At 37.5% G+C, this 26,334-nt stretch overlaps 1 protein-coding gene across 42 annotated transcripts in view; it reads left to right on the forward strand.

Moving 5' to 3' along the window:
- NRXN1 (neurexin 1) overlaps positions 1–26,334 on the forward strand; it is a 1,213,652-nt gene that overhangs the window by 640,305 nt on the left and 547,013 nt on the right. For 21 of the 42 annotated variants that reach the window (XM_042861199.2, XM_042861202.2, XM_042861206.2 and 18 more), the window contains 3 exons: positions 583–756; positions 9,278–9,304; positions 10,271–10,390. In XM_042861199.2, the coding sequence (XP_042717133.1) occupies positions 583–756; positions 9,278–9,304; positions 10,271–10,390 (321 nt within the window). The remainder of the gene's footprint in view (positions 1–582; positions 757–9,277; positions 9,305–10,270; positions 10,391–26,334) is intronic. The other 21 variants (XM_065589596.1, XM_065589585.1, XM_042861215.2 and 18 more) reach the window with 1 other exon arrangement.

Below are 26,334 nucleotides of genomic sequence, written 5' to 3' on the forward strand. Positions count from 1 at the left end.
CAGAATACATAATAATCGTATAATATGGTGATATTGTACTTGTAGCCACTTGAAACAGACAAATATTGCATCCTGTTATATCTTTCATTGAGATATCAGAAAGTCTAAAAATCTATTAACATTAAGGTAACATCAGACCAGCAATGTATGCTTGTTTTCTTTATTTTGATTTTAAAAGATGGCTATAAAAGACTCTAGGAACCCTTAAAACATAACTGGTACTGGAAAAAAAATAAAGTAAAAACCCCACAGCATTAAAATTATTCAATTGGGAATTCTGGAAGTCAGCCTCCTACAAAAAAGCTCCTTTCCACCCCTTCATTATTGTTGAAAGCATACCTTCTGCCCTCTCCAAACTCCCCAGTCATACATGTGTCTTTTGCAACATACTTGGAAAATCACCAAAATCAGGCTATTTTGGACCACAGTTGGAGCAAGTTCAAGCATCCCAAAGCTCTCACTCAGAACACCATAGTGATGGTGTCTCCCCACAAAATATGTCATTTAGAATGAGATATTTAAGCAATCCAAAAGACCTTCTAGCTCTCTTTTCTATGACTAATGTTTACTTCTGTTTAACAGGTGATTTGTATATTGGAGGAGTGGCGAAAGAAATGTATAAATCCTTACCAAAACTAGTGCATGCAAAGGAGGGATTTCAAGGTTGCCTTGCATCAGTTGACTTAAATGGACGTCTGCCTGATCTGATCTCGGATGCCCTGTTTTGCAACGGACAAATAGAAAGAGGATGTGAAGGTACTGAACATCATAGTAGTTTCATCATAAGTATTTCCAATATAAAGCAGATATTCTTATATCTCATTGTGCAAGTGTTAGACCCATCCTGCTGAGTCCTGTTTATTTGTACTCTCTATATGATGAGTTTATATTTTACCTGTGTGATTAGCATTGTGCCTCGGTTGGAGTATAACTTGTGTACACTATTAATGAGGGTAAATGCCCCCGAGGGAGAAATGTATACCTACTCAACAAAGCACAAACTAACCTGAGAACATTAATTTACCTCTTGAATAGAATCTGTAGATTCTGCTCTTCTTTAGTGACAAGCTGGTTTTCAAGTCTTTTGTTTGTTTGTGGCATATTTTATTTAATCATGGTAACAGTAACAATTAGTTTCTATATAGTACTTAAACAACAAGGAGTCTGGTGGCACCTTAAAGACTAACAGATTTATTTGGGCATAAGCTTTCGTGGGTAAAAACCTCACTTCTTCGGATGCATAGAGTGAAAGTTACAGATGCAGGCATTATATACTGACACATGGAGAGCAGGGAGTTACTTCGCAAGTGGAGAACCAGTGTTGACAGGGCCAATTCAATCAGTGTGGATGTAGTCCACTCCCAATAATAGATGAGGAGGTGTCAATTCCAGGAGAGGAAAAGATGCTTCTGTAATGAGCCAGCCACTCCCAGTCCCTATTCAAGCCCAGATTAATGGTGATAAATTTGCAAATGAATTTTAGTTCTGCTGTTTTTCTTTGAAGTCTGTTTCTGAAGTTTTTTTGTTCAATGATAGTGACTTTTAAATCTGTAATAGAATGACCAGGGAGATTGAAGTGTTCACTTACTGGCTTATGTATGTTACCATTCCTGATATCCGATTTGTGTCCATTTATTCTTTTGCGGAGGGACTGTCTGGTTTGGCCAATGTACATGGCAGAGGGGCATTGCTGGCACATGATGGCATATATAACATTAGTGGATGTGCAGGTGAATGAGCCCTTGATGGTGTGGCTGATGTGGTTGGCTCCTCTGATGGTGTCGCCAGAGTAGATATGGGGACAGAGTAAGCAACGAGGTTTGCTACAGGGATTGGTTCCTGGGTTGGTGTTTCTGTGGTGTGGTGTGTAGTTGCTAGTGAGTATTTGCTTCAGGTTGGGGGGTTGTCTGTAGGCGAGGACTGGCCTGCCTCCCAAGGTCTGTGAGAGTGAAGGATCATTTTCCAGGATAGGTTGTAGATCGTGGATAATGCGCTGGAGAGGTTTTAGCTGGGGGCTGTATGTGATGGCCAGTGGTGTTCTGTTTTTGTCCTTGTTGGGCCTGTCCTGTAGTAGGTGATTTCTGGGTACCCGTCTTGCTCTGACAATCTGTTTCCTCACTTCCCCAGGTGGGTATTGTAGTTTTACGAATGCTTGATAAAGATCTTGTAGGTGTTTGTCTCTGTCTGAGGGGTACTTAGACATTAACTAATATATAAGCAGTCTCCCCAAGTCTGCCCTGTATTATGCTACCTGCTTAGATTATGATTTTTTTGGTTGTAAATCTTCCTATCCATTGAAGTTAATACTGTGCTCTGTCTCGCACACTGTATGGCTTTACTGGCTCCAGTGGAATAGTGTGGGATGCAAGTTAGGACAGAATTAGGCCCCAAAAGATTTGTTTGAATATGAAAACAAGGACTTTGCCCTGGATGATTACAGTTTTGGTTATGAATGCAGATGGGCTCCAGCTATAAAATGTGTATCTTGATTTCAGAGTCTATAGTACTAGTGTGTTCATGTTTAAGGGTTTGGCTTGGATCTATCTCTAATTCCTGCAGTAGCCTCATTCCATATAGTTTTCATTTTTAGATATTAGTTTAAATCAATTCTATGTCCCTACATACACTTTATTCACATCATTCTGAATTTAGCAACTGTCTTCCAGTACATTACTTTCACTAAAGTACCATTCTGCTTTGAAAAGCAACTACAAAAATGGCATCGTGGTGTTCTGTGTTAATATTCTCTCAATGAATTTCAGATCAAGAAAATGTTGTTGTTTTTTTCTTCATTAATTGCTTAAGCTTAATTCATTCTTTCTCTCTCTGGCTGAGTGAGTCTCTCATTATTTATCCACACTGACATAGCTTCAACATTGGGTCAGAGAGAGAGAGAACAAGCATGAGAATGACTCTGTATCACGGTGGTTAGAGCACTCCCCTGGGAGATCCAGGATCTAATTCCCCTGCTCTGATGACCTTTTAAAATTATTGATACAAAGTGGAACAGCTTCAACAGGAGAGAATGAGAGAGTCCCCCTTTCCACATCAAATTATCCCTTAGCCCAGCTGTTGGGGCACTCACCTGAGAGATGTTAGAACTCAGTTCAAATCCCTTTTCCCACTCAGATGGAGAAGGAGTGTACCGGGTGAGTGTCCTATCCACTTGCCTCAAAGTTATCAGGGAGGTTCTTCTTCTGGCTGCTTGCTAAAATAGTATACGTGCCTAGCACTCAGAGAGGGTTTGCAGCTGAGACTCCCCAGTAGAGGGAAACACCTGCCTGCAGCCTGGACTTAAGCACCTATCTCTGAGAGATGGGTGAGGCTTAGCACACACCCCACAGTTTGGCATCTCCCATTAGCTCTCTTAGATGAGGAGCTTCCGAGCATGCTGGCTTTTGGGAATCCCATTTGAAGGCAACTATCTTTCCCTGTTTGTTGTATAGAGAGCAGGGGCTCTGCACTCAGGCTTTGTGAATCCCAGTGATTTTCTAGATGCTTAAAAGTTCTTGTGAATTGAGCCCCCCTTCACCCACCAAGCTGGTGTGGAAAGCCCCCTTCCACGTCCTTTCCCCTAGTCCTTGGCCTCCTACTTACTCCCCTCAGTTTCTCCCTAACTGTGATGATTGCTGGTCTTTTATCTGAGGACCAGGTTACCTGCAGGCTATCAGATGCCTGCTCTCAAACCCGTCCCCTGAGAAGCAGCTTAATTAGTCATGGGTGGGGCTAAGCCCACCTCCCTTAAAGGGCCATCCTATGCTGTGTCCTCATGGAGAATTCCCATAGGAATCAGCAGGAAGTCAATTTTACCTTCAGCAATGGTTTTGGTTAATGGGCTTGATCCAAAGCTCATTAAAGTCAATGAGAGTCTCTTCATAGATTACAAAGGGCTTTAGATCCAGACAAAAGCAAGCTAGTAAGATTGGGCCATTAATAGCATCATGAGTAGTTTAAAATCAGGAGACTCCTTGTAATGTTGAGAGAGTTGGCAACAGTGTTAGTACGTGTGTGATGGATGCAGTAAAGACAATGATAAGCATCACAGAAAAGCCCATGAATAAAATACATATTAATTTTAATTTAATATGTACTAGAAATAATGCAGCATGCCAAAAATATATTTGAAAGGAATAAAAATAAGAAAAAGAATGTAAGAAAATAAAATCCTTAAATATGATTTTGCTAGAGTCACCATATAGACAGCTAAACGCTCATTGATTACCTTGGTTACCATCTGTTTCATTCCTTCACAGAGACAAGGTGCGGGAGGTAATATGTTTTATTGGACAAACTTCCGTTGGTGATAGAGACAAGCTTTTGAGCCACACAGGTCTTCTACAGGTCTGGGAAAGGAAAGAAGAGCTGTATGTGTCTCAAAAGCTTGTCTCTATCACCAACAGAAGATGGTCCAATAAAACATATTACCTCCCCCACCTTGTCTCTCTAATAGCTTGGGACTGACATGCCTACCATTCCTTCACACTCATTCTTAAACTAAAATAACCCTAAGTACCTGTTTATGTACTTAGACTGTATAAAAGAGATGAACCCTCAATAAAGAAGACTTCAGAATAATGAAAACACCACTGATTATTTAACCTAGTTTATTGTCATATAAAATGAGAGATAATCAGACAGCAGTAGCCTATGTTTACTTACCTGCGCATAAGTATTAATAGCAAGCTCTTATCCATACCTAGATAATAAAATATAGTCCAGTCTAAACATGTAGTGTCAATAGCATTTGTAATAGGGCTGTCAATTAACTGCAGTTAACTCAAGTGATTAACTCAAAACAAATTAACTCAATTTAAAAAATTGATTGTGATTAATAATACTGTTAATCTCACTGTTAAACAATAATAGACTATTTTGGATGTTTTTTACATTTTCAAATATATTGATTTCAATTACAACACAGAATACAAAGTGCTCACTTTATATTATTATTTTTAATATGAATATTTGGACTGTAAAAAAGATAAACAAAAGAAATAGTAATTTTCAATTAACCTTATATAAGTACTGTACCACAATCTCTTTATCATGAAAGTGCAACTTACAAATTTAAATTTTTTTGTTACATAACTGCACTCAAAAACAAAACTGTAAAACTTTAGCACCTACAAGTCCACTCAGTCCTACTTCTTATTCAGCCAATCACTGAGACAAACATGCATTATCTCCTGCAAATGCTGCCTGATTCTTATTTACCATGTCACCTGGAAGGGAGAACAGGCATTTGCATGGTGTTTTTGTAGCTCATTTTGCAATGTATTTTCCTGCCAGATATGCTAAGCATTTGCATGCCCCTTCATGCTTCAGCCACCGTTCTAGAGGATGTGCTTCCATGCTGAAGATGCTCGTTTGAAAAATAAAGCGTTAATTACATTTGTGACTGAATTCCTGGGAGAATTGTATGTCTCCAGCTCTGTGGTTTTACTCACATTCTGCCATATATTTTGTGTTATGGCAGTCTTGGATGATTACCCAGAACATGTTGTTCAATTTAAGAACACTTTCACTGCAGATTTGACAAAACGTAAAGAAGGTACCAATGTGAGATTTCTAAAGATAGCTACAGCACTCAACACAAGGTTTAAGAATCTGAAGTGCATTCCAAAATCTGAGAGGGATGAGGTGTCGAATATGCTGTCAGAAGTCTTAAAAGAGCAAGACTCCGATTCGCAAATTACAGAACCCGAACCACCAAAAAAGAAAATCAACCTTCTGTTGGTGGCATCTGACTCAGATGATGAAAATGGACATGCGTCGGTCCGCACTGCTTTGAATCGTTGTCGAACAGAACTGTCATCAGCATGGAAGCATGTCCTCTGAAATAGTGGCCGAAGCATGAAGGGACATAGGAATGTTTAGCATATCTGTCACGTAAATACCTTGCAACACCAGCTAAAAAAGTGCCATGCGATTGCCTGTTCTCACTTTCAGGTGACATTGTAAATGAGAAGCAGGCAGCATTATCTCCCGAAAATGTAAACAAACTTGTTTGTCTTAGAGATTGGCTGAACAAGTAGTAGGACTGAATGAACTTGTTTTATTTTTGAGTGCAGTTTTATTAAAAAAAAAATCTACACTTTAAGTTGCATTTTCATGATAAAGAGATTGCACTACAACACTTATATGAGGAGAATTGAAAAATACTATTTCTTTTGTTTATCTTTTTTACAGTGCAAATATTTGTAATAAAATAATATAAAGTGAGCTCTGTACACTTTGTATTCTGTGTTGTAAATAAAATCAATATATTTGAAAATGTAGAAAGCATATACAAATATTTAAATAAATGGTATTCTATTATTGTTTAATAGTACGATTAAAACTGCGATTAATTGTGATTTTTTTTAATCTCACAATTAATGGTGATTTTTTTTAATCTCACATTTAATAATTTTTAATTTTTTAAATAATTTGACAGCTCTAATTTTTAGATGATCTGTTTTCCTTTTGAGGAAGACTGGCTGCTCGTGTTTGATCATTCAGCTTCTTAAAGTTCTCCCCTATGTGAGAAGACTGCAATATTGCCAAGCCTAGGCATTCAAAGATCATGAGATAGGACCCCAAAATCATGAGATTGGCTTAAAAATCATAATATTTGTACTTGCCTTCTGGTTTCTGAGCCATATTTTCTCCATTAATCATAAGAGATAGGAACTTACTTTAAGATGATCATATAATCAATTGACTCTATGAGTTAGGACTTTAAGAAAAATGCCAAATATCATGAGACTTTTGACCAAATTGTGAGCATTAGCATTGTACATGCTCACTTAGGTCCCCATCCTACAATTGATAGCATGTGATAGACTCCTATGTCTGTTCAGAGACCCAGTTGCGCTATCAACTGCAGGATCAGGGCTTCTATTTATTAGGCTATTGTCCTGAAAACACTTATATGTATATGCTTAACTTTACTATCATGAGAAATCCTATTGATTTCAGTGGAATTACATATGTGTTTAATGTAACACATGTGCATAAGTGTTTGCAGGATCATGGCCTGGTTTGTGATACTTTTCGCAGGTAGGCAGGTGGGACAAGGCAAGATTTTAATGTTCATAGGAATTCAGGGTTGCCGCCAAAACAAATGCCTGACTCCATGTAGTTTTGGTTCTTGAATAATAGTTAAACTTTGTGGGTACCTCTTTGTTGACAAATCTTCAATGACAAGAAACTACAAAGCTAGAACTATAAAAACATTGCTAAATAGACCTGTGAATAATTAACCAAAAGCTCATAACAGTCACTTTCATGGTTTCGTCATTAAGGCCGGATCTTGCTCGATTGAATTCAATATTTTTTCCATAGACTTCAGTTGAAGTGGGATCAGGGCCTCCCATAGAAAAGTTTAATATTTTCCTCAGCACACATGGTGTTGGACATTGGTAACATAAGATAACTTTTGAGTTACCTTTTTGATGTACCACAAGACATTAAGACATACCACTTGGTAATATGAACCTTTTGTGTTAAATGTGTAACTCCCAAACCAATCCATGTCCTTACTTTACAGATATAAAATTAATTACCCATGCAAAGAAATAAATCCAATCAATTTTTAAAAAGTCTGCAACAAAGATGAAACAAAATTATATTTATACCACAAGTACTCAAAGCTGCATATGATAGCATCTTACTAAATAGCTTAGATAAATAAAAATAGATCTATAATATATACATAAAATTATGAACCCAATGGTAATATTTATTAACAATTTCTAGCATCAGTTAAACATACTTTATTCTGTCAGGAAGTATGATTTTTTTAAAATATTATTTACACTTAAAACCAGTCATATGGTTGTAATCAATCTGTGTTTCTTAGCAAATTCTGTTGGAGAAATATTTATACATAATATGCAAGAGCTGCAAAGCGATAAACACTCAGAATGATATGAGCAATAGTAAAAACTCATTAAGGCAATTGTTCCTTAAGTTGCAAAAAGTATTTCCTTCTACATCCATGCATTTTAGCATTCACTTTATTTTATTTTTTTTGGCCTCGGTGTCTGTGTTTTTCTACTTTAATTCCGCATGACTTTTTTCTAATTTTAATTTGATGATGAGATCTAACATTGCATAACTAAAGTGTAAATAAATGCATGAATATATAGCATTTAAACACCTACAGATATTTTCACTTCATTTTTGTAAGGTGTCCAAGTAGCAGATTCTGGTTTAAAAAAAAATGTGAGTGACTTGTCAACCATTATAATACCCAAATGTATACAAAGAATGATGCAATGCCCAAATGTTTAAAGAAAAACTTTTGAACTTAGAACTGCTAAGAAAGTGGAATGGCTGCCCTATAGGTCCCTTCTTCTCTCAATGCAGATCACCAGCTGATGCATAAAATTTCAGATTTTAGTAAACAGGCTAAATATATCAGAGCTAATTAATACTTTTGGCTAAACTGTGATTGATAGTATACTCTATTGCTAGACCTAGTCTTGTGACGATCTTTTGGGTCCCAATTCAGCAAGGTACTTAAGCACTTGACTAACTAGAAGCATGTGACTAGTCACATTGATGTGCTTTAAACTGAGCACATGATTAAGTATCTCACAGATTTTAGGCCTTGTTAAATACCCACAGAGTGATTCTTATAAGATTAGATAAGAAAATTCCACATTAGGAGCTTTCTTTGGGATTTAATTTAAAAATTTAAAGATTTAAGTGGATGTCTCTGTCTCCAAAATTACTGAAAAGGGTTTTATAAGGATTAGGACCATATTATTTCCTTCATTAGTGTATGTCAATGGGAGATCTGTGTATGTTGATCCAAGTCAATATATGGTTCATGATGTATATTTCTATCTTAATTCTCCCAGTCACACAGAAAGGTCTAAAAGAGAGGAAAATGGGAAGGGATAATGTTCTAATGACTGTAGAAGTCACTGTATCTGAACATGACAAATGACTAGTCAGGATGCAGCCATGCATTCACTTTGCTAATGCATTCACATCTATCCAAGAAGAAGAAGAAAAAAACTTTTAATTTTCCTTCATTACATGTCATCAGCTCAATTAACCATTATATTTGTAGTAAAATACTGGCAAATTACTGCTTTCTCATTTTGGCTTGCCTAGAGATTTATGGCTATTAGCATTAATTTGTTTGTGTTATATGGCATTTCTTTCTCTCTTTAACAGCAGCATGCACTTTACTCTGAATGTTTTTCTGTGTTTGCTGCCATTTCAATATTGCTTACTAACATTTAATATATTTTGCTTTTTTTTTTTAATTTTGCTGACAAAGTTGCATTGATGAAAGCTGATTTGCAAGGTAGATAGCCCTGTGTGTATTAAAAAAGACTGAAACCCAGAATGCACAGCTGGATTTCTACAATAAATGCTCTGTACATTTCCTGCAATAAAGTGTGTCGTTTTGTTTCAGATTTTCCCTTTTTACCCCTAAACATGATACAAGAACCTTCATTTTACAGCATATTTTGCATAAAGGCTTTCAGTCTTTAATATGTTTGTATAGTGATTGCTTTAGTGCTTTGATCATACCTTTTAAAAAGTTCTTTTATTTTTCAGTGGTCTAGTTATGAATCTCTAGAAATAGAATAGCTTTGTTTTTCCTGTGTGTCACATTTGGGCATGCCAGCTCATTAGTACTCTGATTTATTTATTTATTTGCTGTTTTAAAAAGAACCTGCATGGGATCGTTAAAGCATGTGAATCAATACTTGCCAACATTCCTTCCTGCAAACCCACCCCGCAACTTCTCTTTATTTAAGGCTCAGCTCCTTTTTAATGTACTTTCTGGGATTTCAGGTACATTACAATGTAGCTTCATTTCCTAGTGTGTTTTTAATTTTCTGATCTTGTTTCATGTAGCTTTATTTCCCATTTTCCATGGTACCTGGTTTTGCTGGTTGGAACACATTTTCAGGAAAAAGAATAAATAAATTAATTTTATGGAAAAAAATGTTTAGCCTGTTAATGATGTGATGTGAAATTAACCATAGCTTGCTACAGTGTTAACATCCCTACTTCCCTTGGATTAACTCTTGTGTCTGTTTGTTTTCTTTATATTTATGAATTCTGTTCTGTCAGTCTCGGAGCCAAAACAAAAGATTTGTAATGTTATATGCCTCCACATAACACAGAAATATTTAAATAAATTCTACTTTAGATCCCTTTGCTCATTAGATTTAAGATGTTGGCAACTACCATGTGATCCAAAGACAAACATGTTACTTTGAAATACAAAATTCTAGTTGCTTCTGTATGTTCTCATCAGGCCCCAGCACCACATGCCAAGAGGATTCGTGTGCAAACCAAGGAGTGTGCTTGCAGCAGTGGGACGGATTCAGCTGTGACTGCAGTATGACCTCCTTTAGTGGACCATTGTGCAATGACCGTAAGTATATTAGAGAATGCTCATCTAAAAACCTTACAGCCCTAGGGCAGTATTTAAAGCAAGTGTCTGAAATTTGTATTATTTTAATATTATATAGTTAATTGAACTGGCAAAACTTTGAGAAAATCTATGATGCTTATAGGAAGAACGTGATGAAGCATTACAGTATAAATGAGGGACAACAATACTACATCGAACATTGTGAAAGAATTTGGGTTTTTTATACTTGATTGCATATCTAATGCATTGATGGTTACCTATTTGAAATGAGCCTTTCATAAACATTACAAATAGTTTTTTCTGATTAAAAAAAACCTTTCACATTTTATTATCTTAAGCTATATTGTAATTTTGTAACTTTATCTCATGAGAGCTGTAATTACTATGAAACAGTTGACAAGGCTCATTATCTTTCTTTGTAGATTTCTTTAGATGACACATTAAGCTCTGTCAAATAAAAAGCGCTCCAAGTGTTTTAGGTTTTTTTTTTTTTTTTTTAATTTCATCTGAATATCCTATACCAACCATCTGGTTCTCAAGTACAAATGGAAGTTGTGATAAATATGGGACCTGCTTCACCAGTGTGCTGCTCTTGTTTTACGCGAGTCTAGACCCCTTGATTTCACTGGAGTTAGCTTGGTGAGAAATTGCAATAATGCAGCAATAATAAGGCCTATTTGGTTATAGAAATTGTCGAGATTTCTTACTGAGGATTAAACTTTACCCCATTTGAGATGTCTGATTATTGGAAACCTTTGCATATTTACAAGAAGGGCATTTCAGTCAGACTTGGCATCTTGATTTTCACTTGTTGTGTACATGTATTTGAATGAGAGTGTGGTTTCCATATCCTGCCAAATATGGTAGAAAGGTAGTTAATATAGATATCTAGTCACGCATTTTTTGGCTACTATATGCAATTTTGGCTGTCCAGTCTACAACAAAGTTCATTTCTTTATTGGACTAGTTCTAGACCAGCATAGTAACTGTTTCAGAGTAGCAGCCGTGTTAGTCTGTATCCGCAAAAAGAAGAACAGGAGTACTTGCGGCACCTTAGAGACTAACAAATTTATTAGAGCATAAGCTTTCGTGGCTACAGCCCACTGTAACTGTGATTATCTCAAAAGAGTTAACAATGTTTGGTTCAAAGGGTAGGTCCCAAGCATTTATGAGATTAGAAATTAAAATATATGGAAAATTTATGGCAAAAGATTCTCATAAGATTCCCACTGTTGGGGTTTTTTGTTATTTTTAACTGTTGCCCCAACTATACCCATTTTTTCATGATCTCCCATCACAAAAGTGGAAGAAAACCAGTTCTCGAGATCTGCACTTTCTGATAGAATGCAGAATGGGAGATTCAAAGTATTTAGGAGAGAGTCTACCTTTAGGCCTTCAGACACACAATTCCAAATTTCAGAGGCCTACAGTGCAGGTAAAATGGGTGGGGTTCTTGTACTACTAAAGACAGTTTATTTTTATGCTAATTTGGATGCCATGTATACTTTCCTGGGTGTCTTATTGACATTGATATTGTCACAGATCTCAAAACACTGGGTAAAATTCAGTGGTGTTTAACTGAGCTGAGCTTACACTGATATCAAGAAAAAATTGGATCAGTTATGGACAGCAGAATTGTCTCATACGATTTTACTAATAACAGTTTTTTGTTGCTGAAGAATAAAGTGCACTTTAAAACATAATAAGTGCAGTCTTCAGCTGGTGTATTTTAGCATTGCTCTATTGAAGCCAACAGAACTACACCGATCTACAGGAACTGAGGATTTGCCCCAGTATTCTGACATAAGAAAATTTCTGTACTTGTTAGTTTGTAAATTTGGATTTGCCTGTTTCATATTTACAAACCTAAGTAAAACAGAAAGCTTAGTATATCAAAATGGTGCATGTAGCATATTAGAGTAACAAAAAGCTGGGTTATTTTAAGGTAGGTAGCGCTTTAAAAGTTATCAAAATAATGTAAAAAATAAAAAAATAAAGTATGTTATTTGATAAGTGTAGCATGTAAAAGCCTACTATTTTTCAGTGGATTAAGACAAAAACATTGTCTAGCTACTTTTCCTGACTTTTCTTGCAAGTCTTAGTTAATATATTTATTGAAATTTGTACAAATGATGTTGCTCTTTTTAGGTTGATATTTTCAGTATGTTATAGAATCATAGAATCATAGAAGATTAGAGTTGATAGAGACCTCAGGAGGTCATCTAGTCCAACCCCCTGCTCAAAGCAGGACCAACCCCAACTAAATCATCCCAGCCAGGGCTTTGTCAAGCCGGATTTAAAAACCTCTAAGGATGGAGATTCCACCACCTCCCTAGATAACCCATTTCAGTGCTTCACCTCACTCCTAGTGAAATAGTGTTTCCTAATATCCAACCTAGTCCTCCCCGACTGCAACTTGAGACCATTGCTCAACTAGTGTCAACTAATGTGAACTCAATTCATGAAAGTTTGACATCGTGTCATCTCTAGTCTTCACTTGCATACATCTTGCCTGGTCCTTAATTTCCACAGCATAAAGTTCAGAGGAAATGGAAAATGGGAAAAAGTAGTACAGAAAAATACAGTTGTGATAGCTATGCAGAAATACCATATTTTATATATATATATATATATATATATATACACATGTAAGAGATTTTTTATGAAGTAAAGTGCTATTTACTATTTAGCATAAGTTAAGGATATCAAAATTCAGCTCAAAATAAGCAAAGCATGAAGCAGTCTCCTTCTCTGACAAACTGAGTATGTCCTATATGTATCTGTAAGTGGGGAGGAAAAGATTCTAGTGATCCCACCCAGGGAATGTATGGTACTTCCTGGAAGAGTTAAGCTAATATCCTCTGCGAAAACTGATTCATGCCAGCATGTCTCAGTTTACAGCATAGGGGACCATATTCAGGAATATCACTAGAATCTGTAAAAATGTTCAGTCCAGTAGAAACTCTTTAAGTGCATCCGATGTAACAGATATATGGCAGATGCGGACCATTAATGCCCATGATGGCACAAGTAGGGACATCCTACGTGGTGCTGTTTCTTATTTACTGAAAGAGAAACAATGTAGGGATGTCTTGACACAAGATGAGGAGGAGGTTATCACTACTTCTGCTATGATATGACACTTGGAGATGCAGGGCAGCAATGCTTTGTAGATGTGGTATGTTGGAAATGTTATATTGTTAAGTGCAAAGCAGGCCACTAGAAAATGTTCCCACAAAATAGGATTACATAGAATACTGTGCAGAAAGGACAGTTAATGACTATTCTTACAAATGGTTGGCATCTTGGCTCCTCTGAGAAAAAACATCACAAATATCCTAAGTATTAGTAACTGCAGGTTGTGGAGTGAAAACTGTCCTCCCAGGGCACTCAGCTTTTTCATAAGAGTAGGCTGAAAATGACTCTGGCAACAACAGCAAAAACTAAAAACCCAAATCAAATGCTTTGCTGTATTGTACAAGAGTCTTTCTATGAGTTTACATCTGTTTTCACTACCACAGTCCATAAGTGTAACTACAATAGTGAGCATAATGTCATATTTGTGGAAACAAACACCACTATTATGGCCTGGAAAATAGCAAAAATAATAGCATTGTCACATTACATTAATATTGAAGCATTGAGGTGCCAAATTACAGGGCAGCTTCAATGCTGTCTGTTACCATAAGGAAATAGTACATCAAAGAGTTGTATCTGTGATGGTGTACCTAACACTGTGTCAACACTACCATTAAAATCCCTATTTTCAATGGTTTAGATTTTCACCATGCAATGTCTTCTGAAAAGAAACTTGACATTCGCAGCCTGTATGAATAGAGAAACTTTGTTCCTGAAACATGAATAAATTAAGTTCAGATTTTCATTAAGGATATACAAAAAATCCTTCTGTCTTACTATGAATCGTCTCTAACAAAAGACTGACTTTTAAAAATGAAAGAAACATATCTATGTTACAAGACTACTGTACACGTGATAATTTAATTTTTTGATATAGTATAGAATCAAAGTTACATTGCTTAACAAATCAGGGTTTTGCCCATAGTTATGGTCAGATATGCTTCTAGAGTGGCTTAGATACAAATCCATAAAACATCGCAGCTTGAATTCAAGGCAACTTGATGCAGTTTCAGGATTGGGCTATATGTAGAATTGTAGGCAGGGATGATAGCTCCACCTGTAAATACAGTTGCTGGACTCTTTCCACTATAAAACCTTGTTTTCAGTTGCTTATAACTTTGCCAAACTTTAACTGCTTGGCCTAAATTTGGTGAGCTTGGTAGCTACCTCAGACTGATTTTTTTATTTATGTATTTTAGCTAAAATAAAGCCATTTCCAAGAATAAGACTAAGGGAAAATATATTGTCTTGCCATGGTCAAAAATAATTTCTGGTGATCTTTTCTTTGAAAAGCTCTAGCTCTCCCATGATTTGGATCAGGCACTTAAAATATGGTGGGGTTGGTAGGTGACCGTTGCATCAGCGATGTGCCTTTTGTCATACCTGTGAAAGCCTGCTCCAATATGGTGAAGTTATAAGCCTTCCATACATCCTCAGTTCTGATTTCCTCAAACTTAGAGGCTAAATTTCCAAAGATTCTATACACACTGGGGATGCCCCAACCTGGGGCTAAGCAGGACTTGCCCTGCAATTGTACCTCTGGCACCTCAACTAAGAGCTATGCTCTTAATGACCCTTCCTCATCTCCCAATTCCCACCTAACACACATAGTGTGGAGGAGGACGCTGCCTGATTAAATGGAGAGGAGATATGAGCAGGACATGCAGGGAAGGGAGGGGAGTAGAATGAGACAAGGAGACTGAGAGGATGGCAGAAACTCAGACAGGGAGTTGGGGTAGGGTGGCAGTCTGGGATTCGCTGGATGAGGAGACTGGGACTGCCAGTAGGGGGAGGCTGGGATGAGAGTCTGGCTGAGCGAGACTGGAACTTGCTGGGACTGGGATGAGAAGCCTGGGGAGGAGAGACTGAGATAGGGGAAGAGAATGGGACTGGGATGAGAAGCCAGGGATGGGGCAGAGATGAGACTGTGACAAGGACAGGTTGGAGGGGATGATCAGAAGGGGTCATGTTTGTGGGATTGAAGAATCTGTGCCCACTACAGCACTCCACTCCAGAGCCTGAAATGGAACCATTCCTCTGCTGTCAGCAAATATCTGTGAAACCAACTGGCAAAGTATGTGTCTAATCAGTATTGAGTGCTAGTCCACATGGAGAATGAAAACATACTACTGCTATCATTAGCTCAAATGGCAGAGACCTGGGAAGTAGATCTAAAGGTTTCAGCTCTGCATATGAACCATGTGGGAGTCAATATGAAGTCACAAGATGGAATTTCTGTTTTTTTCTGTTTGCTCTTTTAAGAGCCTAGGGAATTACACACCAAAAAAACTATATTAAAACACCATTATTAAGGTTGAAAAGTCAAGCAGTCAAAAGTTAAAAAATATCAGAACTAAGGTTGTCTATGCAACCTTAACCCCCACCCCGGTGTGTATGCATTATGATGGTCTTTAATTACATAATCATATGCTATTTTTCCACAGGAACCCTGTGCCATTCAATGCACAGGATCGAGCTGCTCTGAGGAGGAATTAGGGTTGTGTAGTGAAGGAGGAAATAAAATATTGAATAGCTGCTTATTAAGTTAGCACCATCCATCTGACTCCTGCAACAAATGAAGCAGGAGCCTATAGACAAAGTCTCCTTCACTATGCACCCCAGATTCATCTCCGGAGCCGGTCCATCCTGTGCATTGAATGAGGCAGTGATCCCTGTAGAAAAAATAGTATGTGATCATGTAATCAATGACTTTATCATAATGCATAAACTCAAAGGATCTGAACTGAGGCTACACAAGTAACCTGAATTATGACATTTCCTATTTTTGACTGCTTGACTTTGCAATCTTAATAATGTTCTTTTAACATAGGTGTGTGTGTGTGTGTGTGTGATTATAGTTATATGATGATGGGATCATTTACCCAGTTACTCTTTTTGCTACTAACGTGAGCATTGATTAGTCTTCTGAGCTGTCATAGGATGACAGTAGGACTGCTATAGAAATTCCCCTCTCTCAAAATTCTTTTCTTCTTTAGAACTGCAAGTCTGGGGATGCAGATTCTTGCAATCTGTGTTGACACAGGAGTCCAATATAATACATACAAGATACTAAAATCCTCTATCCACATCTCTTTCCTACATGCTGCTCTGCCAGTATACCTTAATATTGCTCTGGGTATGCCACTTCTTGTTTTTTGGGCCACTCTTGAGATTTACATTAAGGTGCTAGTCGTAATGATGTGTTTTGTGATGCGGCCACATTTCTGCAAGAAACAGGAGCAAATCTACCAAAACATTTCTTGTCAACCATCCATTTGAGGTCAGATTATGGTTGCTCTAATTATTTGTATTATGGTAATGTATTTGGGGTCCCATTACATTAAATTCAGAACCCATATGTAGTATGAGAAGTCCCTCTCAGGAAGAACTTAAAATCTTATAGACAAGATGATAAAAGGTGGGGAAAAGGGAGGGTTATTATCCCCTATTGTACAGAGAGGTTAAGTGACTTACCCTTAGTCACACATGAATTTTAGGGCAGAGCCCAGAATTGAATTCAGAGCTCCTGAATCTAAGCCTAGTGCCTTAGCCACATGATCATCCATCCTTTCTGAGGGGTAGTACTTTTGATCTGTCTGTAAACTGAATCAGTGACATAGAGCTGCAATAGTCATATGAGCCATCCACTGCTCCTTAGTGTTAAGAATTCCTATCCAACACCTCAGGCATGCTGTCACAGATTACTAGTTACTAATTAAGATATCCACCCCCACCCCATGTGCTGTAAAAAGAAGGAATGGAAAATTTCTGTGAGTGTTTTAACAGCTATCTGATTTCAGTCTCTAGTAGCTGAGAATTAAAAATCTGCCCTTGATAACATAGCAAGCCAAATGTTTATTATGAATATTTCTCCCTAGGAGGCTTATAGTGCACAGGAGAAATAAAGGTAGATACTAACAAAATTACAATAGTGGGTAAGCCAGTTGAACTAATTGGGGAAAGTTTGATTTGTCCAGTTTACCTTTTTCTATCTGTTATTACAAGACATTGGGTAAAATCCTGGCACCACTGAAGTCAGTGGCCAAACTTTCATTGACTTCAAAGGGATCAGATTTTTTAGAAGATGAGTGTTTTGGGTGGTGTGTCCAGACAGCTGGGAACCCTGCAGGGAGGAGGAAAGCTGTGAAAGGAGCAGGAAGAACATTTAGGAGCCATTGGTTAGGAGCTGGGTGAGTGAGAGAATCTTCAGCAGGAGCAGGGAGAGTGTGAGGGAGTTAAAAGGAAGAAAATGACAAAGGGAAAGGAAGGAGTTCAAAAAATGTCATTTGTCTAATTTGTTTGCCCAGCTGAGATTTTTTAAAGAAGGAATTCTAACTAGATTGGTCTTTAAAAATGTCAAGAGGAAACGTTATGGATATGTATAATTATGACTTTTTTCTTTCCCTTTTTTTTTACATTGACAGATTTTTTACTGTTTCACATAACATGAAATGAATTAATGTAATAAAAGCTTTCATTAACTGTATTATGTGAGTTACAGGATTACTGTTCTTGGTGGTTTGATTGCAATTTCCAGAGAAGGGCATATAGGTATTTTATCTAAGATTATACTAGGATATTTTGGTATCAGATGATTTGTATAACCTTACTTATTTCTGAAGAAACATTTTCTAAATGATGTAGATGATATAGAAACTGTTTTTTTTTTTTCAAATTGTGAACCAAGATAAGATTGTTTGACAATGACTGTAGAAGGAGTTTATAGGATGGAGCATTTCTGGTAACCTGTTATGTGACCATATAAGGAAAGAAGTAAATGTGATATGTAGGGAAAACTAAAATATATTTTGATCAGTTTCCCATACTGAACATTTTTGCAAGGTATCAGCTACTCCTCAACCTTCCTATTATGGCAAAGAATCTTTTGAAGGCTTCGCCTAGCGTTTCATCTATTTTCAATCAGTTTCTGTTGCACTATGGTTTTATGCAACAGGTTTGGAGTTGGATTTATTTTCTTATCAGGGCTTAAGCAGTAAGTATTTTTGGATCACAGAATGGCAGATTTTTTTGAATCACTTCTTTCTGCACCCCTTTTAGAATTCAAGAAGGACATTTGAGGGGCATATACCACTACATCCCTTTCCCTGAACCTTACACAGAACATGGTGTAGCCATTTGGGAACTTCCAGGCTGGCAAGGGTAGCACTATTGTAATTGTGTTTATGTCTCAGATGGTAGTAATTATGTAATAGATCTCTTAGGCCATACTCAGAGAAACTCTTTTATTGCAACATATTAAAAACAGAACATAATGTCAGAAAAATACCAACTTCTCTCTATCTCTGGAGGAATCACAGGAGTAATTAAATTTGATTTTGGTATTTCAGGAATATGTTTTTTTTTTTTACTGATAGCATAATAATTCTATAAATCAAATCCTGGAAGCATTTCAGTATCATGAAGATGAAAATGATTAAGGGTTAATTGAATGTATTCTCATGGAACTAAAATCAGTCTGCTGGATATCATTAGAGACACTTTTCCTTAGGACTTTCAGTTGCTATGCTTTAAAGTCATATTATATAAAGTTCAGGTCTAAAATTGAGTGGCCAAAAGCTGTCCACAACAATGAGAAGAGCAGATTTCTGCTATCAGTGTGCTTTCTTATAGTTTTGACTCTAAAATACTTTAATTTCCCGCCCTTGAAAAATCTTTATATTCTAGCAATATGATATATTGAAAATCCATTTTAAGTAACTTCTAGGGTTTCTGAATAGTATTAATTATAATACACGACACACCTGGAGCTGATGTAACAGCATTACAATCTTTCCCCTCCAACAGAACCCAGACATTGATGAGTGTCTTCTCCTCTTCTTCAAAGGCCACCTTCTGCAGGGTTCAATAACCACCCCCATCTTTAAATTTAAAAATAAATAAATAAATAAGTCCACCCCAGGTAGAATGTTCTATAATCCCCAAAAAGAGAGAAAAGCCAGAATGTCCTTTAATTCTACTAGGGAGTTTGCTATTGCCAATATATCTTATGTGGAAGATGTTCAGTTTCTATAATGATTGATGGCGGTTCAAAATTCTAAAATAGAATTATTCTTTCTCTCCAAAGCCTGTACAATTGGGCTTATGTTTCTAAGGCAACCTGACCCTCACTTTCATGTATTCTCCCTGGATTGATAGCTAAATAGATACTAAGCAATATATATTTAAAGAAAAAAACATATTAGTTAAGAAAGTAGAACTTTATGGTAGCTCAATAAGATCTCAGTGGTCTTCCATGCCCTCACCTTTACCAAGTAAAGAAAAGCCTCTTCTATTGTAGATACAATAAACATATAAAGCTTCCCTTCAAAATGAAGCTGGAGCCTATGAGGATAAATTAAGGCATTCTGGACTGTGAATTTTAAGTTCAGTTTTCTTAGCTGCTGTGGATGTGAGCAGGCACTTCAGTATAGTCAAGGAGGGCATAGAGAAAGGTGAGCTTTATATATATGACATCCAGCCATTCTTGCTGCTTTTAAAATTCTGTTATATTCCCACGCCATGAGAAAGGTAATGATTATGGCCTTTGTTCACTGATCTACCTCCAAACAGCTTTCAATACAGGTAGTTAGCAGTCCGGTTTATGTGAACTGTTTCCGATCTTCCCCTCAGCACTTATATTTGAATCTGTGATTCCTGTACTCTGGATCCTCCGTCCATTCTTTAGTTCTTCCGCCTGTCATCTGTTATGTTTGATCCTTCAAAATGTCTTCTTAGCTGAGGCTTGTAAACTTTGTATTGCTCTTGGTCATGGCATTTTGGTGGTCTCAGTAGCCATGTATGCAGGATATCCATTCTCTGCTCAGTCATTTAAGAGACTGCAATAAGAGAACCGGGGTCAGGGGCAATAAAAACAGTTTGCAAAGACTCTGATGAAGCAGTACCTCCAGGCTTGAAGAAATTGTTCAAGCTTTTTAGTATTTGGATGTCATAATGCGGACAACAACCACCAAAAAATGAAGGCATGGAGCGGGGGGAATTAGAGAAGGGCCTGCAACAACTCTTTATCACAGCTGGCATGCAGAAGGCCCAAACTGAGTGGTCAGTGCAATGTGTGGGGAAAATGATTTGCAGATCAGAGCAGCAAAGCAGCCCAGAGCTGTCCCATCTCATGTTTCCTTTCTGTTTTATAATGTGTGATACTGTCCATGGATCTCTCAAATATAAAAAAAAATCTTTACTGGGTACATTTTCCCCACCGACATTATCAAAACAATTCAGAAAGGGCCCACTGAATAAAGATTACAGACCAAACTCACCAGTAAGTGGTAAGCAAAAGAGGAAGGGCGATGAAGCACAACTCGTCTAAGTCATCTCCATCAAGTTGTTTGGTCCCTGTGACCAATTTAAAGGCCATATAGATGACCTTTATCAAACTCAGTGCTTACTCTTTAACAACATTTACGCTGGTGTTCTCTAACACCCTCTGTAGTGACCCCACACCACTAATTAAAACACAGCCACAGGAAAGAGACACATTATAATTGTAAACTTTCACACGTAAAAAAGTACTCCATTTGTATGATATACAGGATCCAATGTCAAAATACATTAGTGTTTACAGCCACGATTTGCAAGCTGTAATCTAGCCTGTTTTATGGAGTGTAAGCAAAACTACCAATCCCAGCCACAGTATGTATTTATTGCTTTACATTTCTAACCCTTTGAAACAATGTAAATCTGGAGAAAACTTGTAACTGAGCCAATGGCTAAAGTTTGGATTATTTAAAATATTATATTTTGTAAAGCACAAGGTATCGCTGTGTGGAAACTATGGCCTGATATTCAAAAGTATGAATCATCTATTAAAGAAGTGTGGGGCCCAGTATTCCCAGGTGCTAATAGCTAATGGGAGATGAAGGTACTCAATACCTCTGAAAATCAGGTCATTGATTAATTACTTAAAGAGAATTAATGATACTGTATGCAGGAGGCTACTGGTGTTATTCCCAGGATGTATTTCCAATAATACATACAAATTCTGAGATGAGGCCTAGACAGGCACTTGCTACCAGCAACCTGAAATATATCTACTAAAAGTTACCAGAAATATAACAACAATATGAGCACACTCCAAGTACAAGTCAGAGATGTATCTGAGTTTGGGGAGCAGCTTGAATCTCATGCTGTTCTCTGCTTTCTTCATGTGGTTTGCTGGCTTTTCAATGGTTTGGGTGTCTGGATTGCTTGATCTGTGTCTCAGCTGACTAACGCTATGGACTTTCTCACAGTCTTCTAGTAATTGTAGGTTGCCTCTCCTATCTAGTCAAACATTTCATGGAAAGCCAATTTTAACACTGACAACATATCCTCATCTTAAGTAGCAGAGAGCTACATCACTCCCCTTTTTCTTTGTTTTTTTTAACACTCCTGTTAGCTGCTGCTTTCTTAGTGTAACCTCCTGCCCTGTAATTGTGGTTGCTGTCACTTATTAACCAGAGTTACAGCCAGCTTATATTTCCTCTCTTTTTGACTCTGGGCAAGGAGAAGCTGGTCCTGGAGTTAATCAAAAGCACTGTAATGCCTGGTAAAATGAGAAAGATGATCTGGACCGACACCTTCAATATTTTTACTTTCTTACCTTGCAGACGAACCACCCTTGTGATTCAAAACACTGTTATATGTGTTTGTTTCTAGAAGCAGCAAAACCCTGCTGTACTGACCCTTGGGATCCCCCTGCTATCCATCCCAAGCCAATTTCTTCCCCTTGTTATTTTGAATTCCCACAAGTTTAAACCCATGGTTCCATCATGGCATGTGTTCTTCCTGGTTTTATTCTGTTAAAAAGACTGGGACACATTTTAATAGACATCTTTCTATAAACCCTGAGGGTGAAAGTTATTCAAAATTATAGTATCTATGTAATAGAATGTACTACCAAGAATAAATGGAAAATATTTCAGTTTAACTGGAATAGTAGTGATGTGTGAAATCAAGTTCAGATAGTTTAGAATTGAAACTATAAGTGATTTTAATTTCTGTGCAAGTGAATCCTAGTAATTTTTAAAAATCACAAACAATTTTGGGTAGAAGTTTTTACAGAACAAGCATAATTCAGTTTTCCCTTGTAATTGTAACCCAAAGCCTTGATCTTCCCAGCCTGATATCAGTAATATGTAATACTGATGTGTATTACTACAGATACTTAATTTGAACTATTTAATGCAGCTTTACTGCGATAACAGCCAACTTCAAAGAATACATTCCCTCTGTAACCCCAATAAATTCACAGGGCTGAGAGATGATATTTTCACTGAAGATTAACCATTTCCTGTGGAAGATGCAATATGTCAGACAACAGGGAAAAGCTTGTGAATGCTAATTCATGAGCTTGTAATATAAATGATGTGTGGTGCAGTTTCAGAGATCTAACAAAAAAGGTATTTCTCATAATCTGTATATTCCTACGACTTTTGATTTGTAAGTCCAAATTACCCTGAGATGATTAAATCATCTGATAAACTCACCTATCATGGATTTCAATAACATTCTCTCTTCATTTCCGAATGAAGTCTATAATAATTAGAGAGATATAATGAATTGTTTTTTTTTAATATTTTCCTGTTAATTTAGTGCTTTTGAAAGGTATCAAGCTTGAAAATCTTGGAAACTGAAATCTTCTATATCTGTAGAACAGGAAGAATACACACAGTGGCAATGCAAGATTCTCAACACCACTCTTATATAATATAAGCCAATATAATTCTGTACTGATGGGGCAGTATTTGTACCTCTTTAGAATGGAAGAAAATAGATCACTCTTCATGCCTCTTCACTCTTCCTGGCTTCTTCCTGAAACTACCAGCAAGCTATCAGGTATAATGTGAGAGCTGCCTGCTAGAAACTGAACTGAGACTATAAAATTCATTTCACATAGGTCACCAAACAGATATCAGTGAGTAACTTTTGGATACTACTAATCCAGATGGATTTGAACCTAGAAGTGGAAGGTCTGTGGTCTCAGTTCAGCAAGGTACTTACACATGGGCCTAATTTTAAGCATGGGCATAGTGCCTTGATGTGATTAACGCAGGCACAAGTTTAATGCCTTACTAAATCAGGACCTAAGACCCTTAACCCCATTGGTACCATGCCTTCATTTTCTGTTTGTATTACACCTAGCACATGTTGGACACTATTGGAAACTAATAATAGATAACAGCATGCTTACTTCATCTTAATAAAATAGATCTTTAGTTACTTTGGTGAGGGGCACATTAAAAATAGATAATCTTATTGACTTCATGTGTGTGAAGTTATGCACATCTAAGTGTTTGCAGGATCGGGCCTTTGTTCATTTTAACCCAGCAACGGATAACAAAGAAAGCAGGAGGGGAGTAGTAGGATGAGAAATACAATAGGGAAAGATAAGTACAGCCATAAGTGTTTGCAGAATCAGAGCATTAGGCTGTAAAATCTTCTGGGCAAGGTCCTTACATGGTCTGTAAAGCACCATGAGCACTTATGGGACTTTAAAAAAAAAAAAAATAGACCTGACATCCTCACAGCAGCAAGTCCTCATTTCCCAGTGTAAATAGTTTGACAGGGAGTTACATAAATACATGGTGATACTGATTATAATGTGGATATGATACAGATTTATCCATAACTGTAGCCTCTAAGGGGCATATATATTTCCCAATTGATTTGAGCCATTTGCAGTGATAATTTATTTTTTTCATATCTTAATCATCTTGTTAGTCTACATAAAGTGTTTTGCCATCTCTCTAACTGGTGAAAATACAATGAAAATCCTGGGTGTGGGGCAGGGGAGGGAAACTATATAATGAACTATAATAGCTAGCATGGAAAATTGCTTTTTACCTCTCCATATTCTTTTTCAATAACCCTTTTTTCACATTATCTTTTAATACTCTAAGACATGGGCAGCATGTGACTCCTGAATTTGGGGAGGGTAGGCCTCAGCGCTGGAAGCTCCCTAGAAGTGGGGAGGGTCCTCCGGCACCTGGACTATGGCCCAACTCCCAGCTCCACCCCGAGGCCTGCCCAAGCTCCTCCCCCCAAAGCCACGCCCACGCTCTGCCCCAGGCCCCATTCCTGCTCGGTGGCAGCAGGCCAGTGTGCCTCCGGAGGGAGATGTACTATATCCTGTTTCAGGAGGCTTAGCCTCCCCTGGCCTCTTATACCCTCTTATACCCTCTGCCCATGCTCTAAGTTGAGTTTCTGGTCTTTAATACATTGTAAGACTCTAACCAGTTTTGTCTCGTTTTTTTCTGTGAATCTGAAACTGGAATTTAATGTGAACCTGCAAACACTAGAAGTCTTGATTTCCAACCAGCTGTCTCCAGAGTCACGTGGATTGCAGGCATTTCAGTAGATGGGCTAGTTTAACTAAAAAAAGGTTTTGGCAGAGCCTACATCTTTCTGGGCCAGTAAAAAGAGATAATGGTGAAAGTCAGTCATTTGGCTTATAATATACTGTCCCTAAAGGCCATTATGGTTTAACACTCATTTTCTTTTTAATGTTAGAATCCCTTATTTTTATGTAGAAGCACGTGGTTTAGTTCATTGAGTTGGCAGGTGGCAGCAATCCTAGATTGTATGCTGCCAGTGCACAAAGGAAAACCATGGTAATCCACTCCAGTGCTTTTTCAAGAGTTGTTGCATATGCTTTTCTGTATAACGTTCTACATATATCTCGCTGTACTAATAAAACGTATAGGGGTATACATTTTATTTTTTGCAGAGAGTGTCAAAAAACTCAATTAACAATCACATACAACATGGCCATAAATAGCAATCAAAAACAATCACATACAACATGGCCATAAATAGCAATCAAAAACCCAGCAACCAAAGCACATATTCTTATCCAGGCTACTTTTAATTTGCCTGGTCTTAACTATTAATATCTTAGTCATTTAACCTACACTTAACCTTAAAATGAAATGCTGGCAATTTTCATGTTCAGTGTTACACCAGCTTTTAAAAAAGAAAACATACCCAGTGAAATTTGTTTCCATAGCCATCTGTGCTATCAAATTGCATTCAAATATAAACTGAATTGTAATAATAGTGATTTATCTGTTCCCTTAATTTGACAAGCAATTACGTCCACCTCCTCAAAAGTATTTAGGCTCCTATCTTCCACTTTTGAGGATCTGGCCCTTAAGCCCTAGTTCTCAGTTATTCTGCCCCTGGACTTGGGGTAGGAATGGGGTGGGGAGTGTGGCTTCTAGTTACCTTTGTGCTCCCTGTATTCTGGAACACTAGCGAGCATGCCTGGACTCCAGTGTAATTTAGAGCTGTCTCTAAATTACATGGCCCTCTGTGTGTCCTAAAAAGCAGAGATTAGTCATGGTGCAGTGCATTATAGACAAGCCCCTGGCCCTGGGCCCTGATATGCTGCTTCTTCTGGAGGATGGTAGCAAGATTGACATGGAGCATTTAAGCCAGTACCCCACAGTCTTGGGAAGGCCTTGCGTACAGGAAGTATTCTCAGCTGTCTGTTTTCACCCACTTTATTACCCCTTTATGCTGTCAGAGTGGCATAAAAGGACCTTACATTGGAATCCATAGCATCTGTATAGAGTAATTGGGTTATATATAGAGTACGGTGGGATTGGGTTATGAAATCCAACTTCCCTCACCCCGGGTAACCCAGGGCAAGTGACAAGACTGAACAGAATCCTTTCCCTGCTGTGGCTGCAGCAAATTGCATATATTGTTGGAACTCCTGGATCTACATTAATGCAGATTCCATGGTCTTTCCCCTGGCCACGCAGCACTGCAGCTTTTCATGCTGGTCTATGTGGGGCCACTGTGGA

Source organism: Chrysemys picta, chromosome 3 (assembly GCF_011386835.1).
Source record: "Chrysemys picta bellii isolate R12L10 chromosome 3, ASM1138683v2, whole genome shotgun sequence".
Classification (NCBI taxonomy): domain Eukaryota; kingdom Metazoa; phylum Chordata; order Testudines; family Emydidae; genus Chrysemys; species Chrysemys picta.